This window comes from Grus americana, chromosome 12 (assembly GCF_028858705.1).
Source record: "Grus americana isolate bGruAme1 chromosome 12, bGruAme1.mat, whole genome shotgun sequence".
Taxonomy (NCBI): domain Eukaryota; kingdom Metazoa; phylum Chordata; class Aves; order Gruiformes; family Gruidae; genus Grus; species Grus americana.
In genome coordinates, this window is record NC_072863.1 from 1,958,523 (window position 1) to 1,968,672 (window position 10,150).

The 10,150-nt window shown below is 50.3% G+C and overlaps 1 protein-coding gene across 1 annotated transcript; it reads left to right on the forward strand.

Annotated features, from left to right (window-relative positions):
• The first annotated feature begins 3,784 nt into the window (after positions 1 to 3,784).
• Positions 3,785 to 9,846, forward strand: LOC129211763 (putative P2Y purinoceptor 10). The gene is made up of 2 exons (XM_054839381.1): positions 3,785 to 4,410; positions 7,638 to 9,846. The coding sequence occupies exon 2, from the start codon at positions 7,688 to 7,690 to the stop codon at positions 8,801 to 8,803; it is 1,116 nt and encodes a 371-aa protein (XP_054695356.1). The 5' UTR covers positions 3,785 to 4,410; positions 7,638 to 7,687; the 3' UTR covers positions 8,804 to 9,846.
• Positions 9,847 to 10,150: the final 304 nt, after the last annotated feature.

A 10,150-nucleotide genomic window follows, 5' to 3' on the forward strand; every position in this document is an offset into this window, starting at 1 on the left:
GCTGGGTTTCATAGTTATCACTTACACCTAGAAAACTGAATGGGATCAGCTCCTCCTTGAATCAAAGAGTTCAAGTGATGGAGTGCATCAACTTTTATTATTCTTAAACAGATTGCTGCTCATCTACAGAAAAGTTTTCACCCCACTCTGACATGACTGGTGTTTGGGTTTTGGGGTTTTTTTTAAACTACAACACTTACACTGGATTTAGAGGTATTTTGGGGACAGAAAGGTCCTACGTGGGAACAGCTGTGCTATGGGTGGTATGTGACCGGGCGGGGAGGAGTGACTGCTATCATCCTTAGATGCAGGCAGGACTGCAGAAACCATCTCTCTACATCTATCTCATTCAACAATCATTTTGCAGATCCAAATCTATACGGCTTAAAAAAGCACTCACGCTGCTGGCGACAAGATTGCTACTAAGGTAAAGCAGAAATTGGTCGCTATAGTCCCCTACAAACAAAGTTACAACGCGGACCCGGCACGGGAATACCTGCTCCAGCATCCAAACCTCCAAAGAGTGCCGGTGGCTCTCCCACCCTTAATGACAAATTCGGTGGCTCCATGAGGGATAACGTTCCCCGTCACCATGATGTCATCGCCGAGCACCTTGGCTGCTCATGCTCTCCCGCTGTCTTCCTGCCTCACTCGCCCTCTGAACTGCCTCAGACCCCCCCAAACTGTCCTTTATACACACTGCAGCCCCAGCCTGTGAGGGAAAGTCACGCGCTCGACACTTTCAGCCTTTCAAGTCAAATCACTTTGCTGTGCAGGAGGTTAGACAAGTCGGCCTAATGGTCTCTTCTGGGGTGTGGGAAAGTGTACTGGTTTTGGCTGGGACGGAGTTAAATCGGCTGTGTGGTGCTTAGTTGCCGAATGGCATTAAACCATGACAGAAAGTCAGCCGAGATCGTCACGATGGTGAACTAGCCTAGAGAGCAACAATTCAAAGTAAAAAGCGATCAAGGATAACGCGTCATTTTCTGAAACACATCATACAAAGTCAAAGACCATCATGCAAACCCCAATGTCAAACTCAAAGCCTTTAGCTCAACTCCTCCAAAACCTCAGCACTGTGTCTCCAGAGAAGAAGAGACAAATCCAGCGTTGCTGTCGAGGAGGACAGCATTTTGGCTGCCTTCATGGCTGGGAGGTGCTGGATCCGACACAAGAGCTGGGGCTGCGGGTGCTGGCTTTGCCTGCCAGCGCTCTCACGCTCTCAAAGGCACAACTTGTCCAGCTCCAGTTCCTGTAATTCACCCCCTTTCCTGTGACCATAAAACATGTTTGTTATTTTGACAAGAGGAAATACAATTTCATGATGTTGCTCCTGGATTATCTCTTGTGCTGGTCCCGCTGGCCCAGACTCACCAGTTATAAAAAGACGACATCTTCATCCTTCTCGGATGGCACAAAAAAGCGGACTTTCAACAGAGATGCCACAGAAAGGCAAAAGTTAACCGAATCGAGAGGCTGGGTACCGATACGCAGGGCTGTGAAGGATGGATCTGAAGGGCCACCCCATCCTAACTGGTATCAGAGGTAATTCCTCTCCTTCTTGAGAAAGGGCCCTCCCGGCCTTGACAGCAAACATATTTGGAAAGAAACCCCACGGGATTTAATGCCTTTCTGCAGCCTCAGGTTCTGAGCTGCAGGATCGTGCAAGTACTTCAGCTTCATTTGCTTTCCTTAAATGAAATTACCAGCTCTCTGCAGAGAGAAAAAACAAAATATCCTGTAAACGCAGGATAACAGCTCAACAGCTAGGAGCCAACCCAAAAGCATGAAAACCCTTCATCGCATTTAACAGATTTCGGGGCTACGACTGGTGCATTTTGACCAAAAATGCTGAGTCTGTGGATTACACAAGGGTTTAGCCTGAAAAGGTAGGGAGTGACCGACAATTATTTGCTGTAAAATAAATGAAAACTTGCTAAAAATGCTGCCCCTGTAGAGATCACCGCGCAGTGGCGAGAGGGACTATGTGCCGCAGGGCACCAGGGACTCCCCCAGCCCCACGGACCACGTGCCGTAGCAAGTCTCTGCACAAGAATGAGTTGCTCTGTGTCAGTAAGACCTCCTCCTCCTGAACGGCTCACTGTTTTTCACACATCCTTCAGGTGCATCCTGTCAGATATTTCTAAATGCTGAGCGCTTCAAGAGATGCGGATCATATACGTTTGGCTTTCTGCCCACAGGATACCAGGCTAAAGGCAAAGACGACCTTTATCTGGAGGCCTTAGATAAAGTCTCACAGTTATTTAAAAATTCCTTTGTGCCTTCTGCCTTTGAAAGTATAACGTTGCAGAGTATAAAAATGCATATTTGGTATTGGTAATGAGCCGGAAGAGCAGAAATGCTAAACAAAAATACGCACGCAGCTGAAAGAAGAATGGAGAGGTTGATTAGTGTATGTTGAAGGAAATGGCTTGAGGCTTGTCGATCCATCAGCCTTTCGCCACCAGGAAGGTTGTGATCTTCTGCAAAAGTACTCCAAAAGCTGATGAGCGGAGGAAGGACGCGTGGTTATGAACCCCGAGGTGTGGGTCTGACCCTCCCCATGGTCTGACATCCACCGACCTCTCCTTCCCCAGCAACCCTGCTGTAAACACCGACCTAAAAATAGGGCTCAGAGATGGCTGGATACGGCACTGGATGTGTGCTTTGGACACAGAAGTAGGATGTCCTAGGCAGGATATCCTGATAAAGCAGCCACTTCACTTTGGGATCAACCTTTAACCTCTGGAGAGGGATGGGGCGCAGCGCCAGCCTCCCTTCCATGCGTCTGTGAATGTCTTGTAAATACACGAGCCCTGTTCTTTCTTCTAAGGATCAGCGTCAGCCGCTGAAAAAGATGCACAAGAAGAAAACCTGGAATGATGGGCAGCTCTTGCATCTTCCAAATCACTTTGCTCTCAGCTGAGACAAGGAGCATGGGGCTTCACAGGTACTTGCTTGCTAGCAGACTATGTTTACGTGATGGATAAGCCAGAGGTAATGAAGAAGCCCATAGACGTGTCCACAGAGGCTGGTACATAAACTGTACGTAAACTGATCTTGCTTTCAGGAGGATGTTGGCCGACGGATTTAAGTAACTGCATCTCCACTGACCCCAGGACCCTTCAGGTCAAAGATCCTCTTCTCTGTTTCCTACGCTACTGTCGTGAAGCTCCACTTCACGGCACGGGAGCACACTCAGGTCCCTGAGAGCAGCATCGCTGCCGGCACCGAGAAACCCCGGCAACTGCGAAGCTGGCGGACGCAGATGCTGCGGGGAAAGATGCACGCTTCACCCCAGAGCCCGAGCTGGCCGCTTACTCTACAGTGAAACGGTTTAACAGCTTCCTTCTTTCATTTCTCTTCCACAGTTATGTTCCTGTTAATTTTGCGGGGTCATAGGACCAATTATGGTAAATAGATGAGGAAGGCAAGAACAGCTCTATTTATACACTACCCACGGTGAGAAAGGGAAAGATGCCAACGGCCACATTATCTTCGCAAGCCCTGGGCTGTAAGATGGGACGCTGTATATCGAGCAAAACCGTTCAGCTGGAAACGAGGCAGCTCCTAATAGGTTACGCTACGATGTATGCCTGTCAGTTTTCAGCAATTCAGAAAGAAGGTCACGCTTAGCAGGCAGTAAAAGAACTAAAAATTATATATAATTATGTATATATATAATATGTATTTTATATATATGGGAAAGGAATTAAAGGAGGCAAAAAGGAAGAAAAGAACTTGGGAATGATGCACATTATAGGTTTTTTTAAACAACAGAATTTTGAGAAAATCTCCACCTTAAACCATCATATTATTTCAGAAATAAAATCCAAACCCTTAGCTTTAGCTTATAGCCTTGATAGTCTGAGGCCAACCAAACTTCCAAGAAAATGCAGGAAAATTGCTGCCTTCCAGTAACTTACACTGGCACAGTTTTCAGTTTTCCTTTAGCAGACGCTTACTGGAAGATTTTTGCTTCTGTGTTTTACAGTTTTTAGCAAGCAAATGGCAAGTGGCTGGGGATAAAAGCAGAAGCAGCTCGACTGAAGGACACTGTCACCTAACACAACTTCTGTGCAAAAAGAAGGAAAGAAATCCATGTCCGAGGTCTCTATCACCCGACAGTTGGCTCAAACGACGTCATCGCCTTCCCGGTTTAACGTCATTAGCTGTACACATTTCGTATGGTGAAGAGAAACAAAATACAGGATTTCCTGTTCTACAGCCACTGTACTGGGCTGCAGATGCCGGCAGGATTCCAGCGCTCGGAAAACATGTGGAAGTTTAACGAGGAGCCGCTGGGGCTGGGATGGCTGCGAAAATCGGTAGGAAATAAAAGCAGAAAGCTCGCTCCTGCTGCTCTCTAGCATGGATGTCACCCCCCTGAAGGATGGGACTCAGAGGAAGGTAAGCTTGATTTCTGCTGTGGGTTTTCTTCAGTAGAGTGAAACTGTAGGAGATTTGAGCAGTGGTGTCACTTTTTTTCTTTTCTTCTTCACAAGATCTTATCAGAAGCTGGTGCAACATCCTCAGCAGCTTCTCGCAGTGCACACATATTTCTGTCTCGCTTGGCTCCGAGGGGTGGGCGAGCGGAGCTCGGTGCAGCTCAGCAGGGTGCTGTGTACGCAGGGAAAGGCTGTTTTACCCCAAATACTTCAATTTTGTCTTTACTGACAGAGGCTGCCATAACCGATCAGCTCTGTTTACATGTTTCCTAAAATTATTGCTTAAAACACAAGTGCCAGAAAGCCTCCACTACTTCAAATCAGGAGCTTATTTCAAGCCCAAAGTGGATTTTTTTAAATTTTTTTTTTTTTCTTTTCCCAGACTGCTTTTCCCCCCCCAGCATCCCGGGCTGGAAGGGAGGCAGCTCTGCCCCAGCCCCCCAGCTCCGGGGCTCCCCCCAGCCACGCCTGGAGCGCAGCTTTAGCCTGGTTTGTCCAACCAACCCACGGAAAAGATGAGGGCGAGTTTGCCAGCGGATTTGGGAGTAGTAAATGCAACACGCAGCAGTGTAGGGCTGGGTGGGGTGCAGAGTGATTCAGAGTAGCCGGGCGATTTCCAATCATGACAACCACAGAATCCTCCAGGAAGAGATGCTGCTGACACACGCAGCAAAAGAAACACGGGTGTTTTAATAGCTGCCTTAACCGCCTAATTAACTGCAAAGTGACTTGATGTTTAACACAATGCTACATCCCCAAGCAGCGGTCCTACTCCTCTGGCAACGATACTGGTCCCCCCGGTGTAATTTCAGCACGCACCTGGACAAAATGCAGCTTGCCACTTAAAAAAAGCACTCCCGCCCACGTGTAAATCTGTGCGTGGAGGAAACAGGAAAACAATCAAGGAATAGCAGGGAGAATTTTGTATGAGCTTTATAAAGTCGCTGAACAAAACCCCTGCCAAAGCCCACGGGAGCATCCCTGCCCCGACACCGGCATCACCGACAGCAAAACACGGCGGGAGCTGGAGGGGCTTGGGGCAAGGCGCAGGCGGGAGGAAAGGCGAAAACTGGAAAACAATAATAAAAACAAAAATGTACCCATTCAGGAAGCGTTGTAGTGACTGGGCACTGGCCTGAACCCAGACCAGCTGTGGCTCGGCGGGGACCTCCCTGCTGCTTTCTTGCCAGCTGCCCTGACAAGCGCTGGCACCTAAAAACTGAGCGTCGGGTACCAGGAGTGACGCCCAGCCGAGACACAGGCACTCCTGCGCTCCCAGGGAAAGCCAAAAAGCGGAGAAAACCAGCAAGGAGCCTCCCCGCGGTCACACCTGCAGGGACATGGTTTAGGATTTGGGCTGAGACGCGTGGCGGGCAGGAGACGGTGGCACAGGGACTCCGGACGCTCTATAATCCTTTGCACAAACACAGACCAGCGAGTGTCACCTCTGTCACTGGAAGGCTGTGACAGGAGCTGGGAATAGTTGCGTTCCCCATGTTCCCTGGCAGTTTACCTCCCTATTTTCTGCAGGGATGTGAAGATACGGCATCCTGCCACCGCTTTTCCAGGGTTGAACTGACTGGGTGCAAAGGGTACCGGCTGAGCACGGGTTTTCAGGGGCAGGTGAGCAGCACATGGGGGTTGCTGCAGGGACCAAAGGGGTTTGTTTCCTGCTGTCCCCTCGTGATGTCCCTGCTCAGCGGGGAAATCAGAAACCTCCAGTCCTGGGCTACTGGCTCAGACTCAGCAGCAAAGAGGTTCAGTAGCCCAGCAGCCTGCCTACAGCCAGGGTTTCAGTTCAGCCTTGGTTTTTTGCACCTAAACCCATTTGCTGAATTTTTTTTTTTTTTTTCCCCCAGGGAGAAGGCAGTTTGGGAAGGGCTCAGTTCAGAAACCAGGGCACAAACACTGCACGTGCACAGAAACGGGGGTCAATGCACTGACCCTTCTTGCAGCAGCGGTGTGGATTCTGGGCATCCAGCCGAGAGGCTGCCGACTTTATTTTTTATATATCTATATGTGCATCTAAATATATATAAATATATCACCTTCCTCCTGAAACTGAAAACGTGGCAATGCCCCTGCAGAGCTGCCTAGGTGAGGAGGAGCGGGGCAGAGGAGCCTTCGCCCTGCGCCTCAAAGCGCTGCCGGGCTCGACGCGGAAGCCCGGTCCCTGCTGTGGGCAATCAGCTTTTGGAAATCCATCCCCGTAGCAAACGCCAGGCTCAGGGCTGGGGGACGCAGCACCCCTGGCTGCTGCTTAATTAAATGCCCCACTGAGGGGCTCGGTGGCAACAGCAATTGGCGCTCAGGGCTCTGCCAGACCGGGCTCTGGTCTCTGGGAAGGGCAGGGCAGGCAGCCGGACACCTTGCAGGCAGCTACAGGCTCCGTTTCCGAGGGGAAAATCGCGCTGTTTTGTTGCGGACGATGCTACAGGCCTGTGGTTTGTAACTTGCTGCCGCCGAATCGCCTCTTCCCAGAAGAGCAGACCCTTTCCCTGCAGGCTCTGCTCCCGAATGGCGAAATCCATGACCTTTCTGGAGAGCTGTGTGGGTACCTGTGAACTTCCCCTGACCCGCTAATACCCTCAGTGCCGGCTGGATGAGGTGAAATGGGTAAATGGATGAAAAGAATTTCTGCTCTAACGAAGAGACAGATGTATTTATCTTCCTTCATGTCCTGAACTGTTGCTGGAGGATAATTGCTGTTGCTACAACACGATGCCTGCACAATGTGCCATGAGTGCTGGAATTGAGTTAGCAGGACAGGCAGAGCAACTGGCGTGTGTTCGGCCAGCTATTAGTTTATAAATCGAGCCTTAAATCTGGAGCCAGAGCTCTGATAGATCTGTCTGCACCGCTCCCGCTGGCCTCTGCTCCAGTCGGCTGCCTGCCAGCACCACCGTTTGCTGGTGCTAATTATTGCCTTTGCTGCCGATTCACATTGGACCACTGCATGGGTCCGAAAAGACAGTGCCTGGCCCCATTCAAAGGCCCTGTTTATTTACAGTCCCACCCAAGTCGCCTGTAGACATATCAGAGAGCACCGATTTGATGGGAGTTTGACAGAAAGCTATACACAATAGAAGTGTTCCTGAAAAACCCTGGGGAGCTGAAGCACGTTTACTCCATGTGGGGAAATTATGGAGAGTTTTTTTGGTTTACAGCATCTGTGTTTACTCCCTACAGATACCCTCCACCCACCTTCATCACCCCATGAGCAAGGGGACTCAACCGAGATGGAGAGCAACGCATCCTCCGGGAACTGTACCGATCCCCAGATGTCCTTCCAGTCCACCCTGTACGCAACCACGTACACCCTCATATTCATCCCCGGCCTCCTGGCCAACAGCGCTGCCCTGTGGGTCTTGTGCCGCTTCATCAGCAAGAAGAGCAAAGCCGTCATCTTCATGATCAACCTGGCCATGGCCGACCTGGCTCACGTCCTCTCGCTGCCCTTACGGATGTATTACTACATAAACCACACCTGGCCGTTTGGAAGTTTTCTTTGCCAGGTGTGCTTCTACCTGAAGTACCTCAACATGTACGCCAGCATTGGTTTCCTCACCTGCATCAGCATCCAGCGGTACCTCTTCCTCCTCCATCCCTTCAAAGCCAAGGACTGGAAGCGGCGGTACGACGCGGCCATCAGCGCGGCCGTCTGGCTCTTCGTCGGGGCGGCGTGCTTACCCCTGCTCGTAGTGAGGACCCCAGCCCTGTCCAACAGCACAAACACGTGCTTCTCAGACCTGGGGGTGAAGCAGCTGAGCCCGGGAGACTCCATCGCGCTGGTGACGGTGGCGGAGCTGTTTGGGTTTGTCATCCCCTTTGGCATCATTGCGTGCTGCACTTGGAAGATGTGGCAGTCCCTGCGGGAGTGTCCAACGCAGCTGCAAAACACTAGCGAGAAGCAGAAGGCTTTACGAATGGTCTTGATGTGCGCGGCCGTCTTCTTCATCTGCTTCACCCCCTACCACATCAACTTCCCTTTCTTCATGATGGTGATAGAGAACATCATCCAGGACTGTGCCGTTCACAGGAGCACGCTCCGCTTCCACTCCATCTCCCTCTGCCTGGCAAGCCTCAACTCCTGCCTGGATCCGGTCCTCTACTACTTCATGACCTCCGAGTTCCAGGACCAGCTGCTGCACCACAGCTGTGCTGCCCTGCGAGCTTGGTTCACACGCCACGGGAGCAACCTCTCCATCACCAAAACCGGCCACAACATTCGTATGAAAAAGAGAAACCTTCCACGCTTTAGGTTTTGGTCTCTTCCCAAGTTCTTCAGCCAAATAAACAGCATGGAAATGCCCCCTGCACCGCCTGACGAGCTTCTACTGGAGTCCATCTCTTGAAACATAAGCCATGTCTCTCCGTGTAGGTGCTTCTCATAGCTTCAGTGAAGATTGCGCTAGGACTCCAAATAAGTCTTGAATTACCCTTGTGTGTAACAGATGCCAGTATCTGACCTAGAAGGACATTTTGATGGAAAAAGGTTTGCTGGTTGTGTTGTTGGGGACTGTTTGCCTTACAGCTTTCTCCATCACGTTATTGTTAAATACCTGAAACAGCCTGATGTCAGTATTTCTCCTGTGCTGAACTGCAGCCAGGTTTGGGTCCTCTCTCATTTCTGTTGTTTCAGTATTTCTACATATTTGTCATTTTTGAAAATCCTTCTGAATCCCGAGTTGTAAGCAGGCGGCTCGGCCTCAGCGCAGCTCGGGGAGGTAGCACCAGGGGAGCTTCAGCCCCGACCGCAGCTACCTGCGGCCCGTGATGACTTATGGCATCCACCGTGCTCGCGTGAGGCTCTAGATGAGGACAGTTAATTATCTCCAGGTAAACCAAACCTCTTTCCATTGCAAAAAATCCAGTCACCTGGACCTAATCTGGACTGCAAGACTACAACTTTCCCAACATATATCAAGCAAAGATTATTAACCTATATCCATATCGGCAGTAAAAGGAGTTTTCAAATGAACTGAGCTCAGCTCATGCTACTGAAAAAGGCACCCAGAGCTGAGCAAGGGAGTCCACCTAGCTCCCGGGGGCTACGGGGTGCTCGGCTGATTACGGGGGGATGAATATGGCACAAGCAAAGAGCAGGAAGGATGAAGGACATCTCCCAGGGCACATTTACTTGCCGAGACCCAGCGCGAGCCGCAGGATGGAGGACTTGTAGCTGGCGTTGCCATCTCTTGTGTTGTTACTGGGAATCTTGTGTTATTTGGCATTTTGCTAAAGCCTGTGGTTGCAGATTAAGATGTTATCCAAGCCTCTCAGTTTTGCTTTAGAAACCAAAAAAGGTCCTAGCCCTTGCTGGGTACTAAGAAAAGTTTACAAAAATCTTAAGCATCCTTAAAGCTTCAAACTCTGGAGGAAATAAAATTATCGCAACATGTATTTTAGCCTTGTGGGTATTATTTTAAGTGCTTGTAAATAGTCTCACTACGCACCACGTCTGCTCTCAGAGCAACGGTGCAATCTGCAGAGGGGGGGAGCCCCACTTTGGGGCTCAGAGAGGCCCCGTTGCCACCACGGCCCCTCGCAGAGTGGCTAGCGTGGGGGCTGCGAGGTTTCCTCCTTGTGGGCTAAGGCAGTGACGACTTCAATCCCCCAAAAAACAACCCTCGGGGAATTATGTAAGTAAACGTAGGCAGAGGGGGTTTGATAGAAAACAGCTTTGCTGATGATTGGACGCA

What these genes read in the sequence shown, in the direction of transcription:
- LOC129211763 (XM_054839381.1), top strand. Translation starts at nt 7,688, where the DNA reads ATGGAGAGCAACGCATCCTCCGGGAACTGTACCGATCCCCAGATGTCC.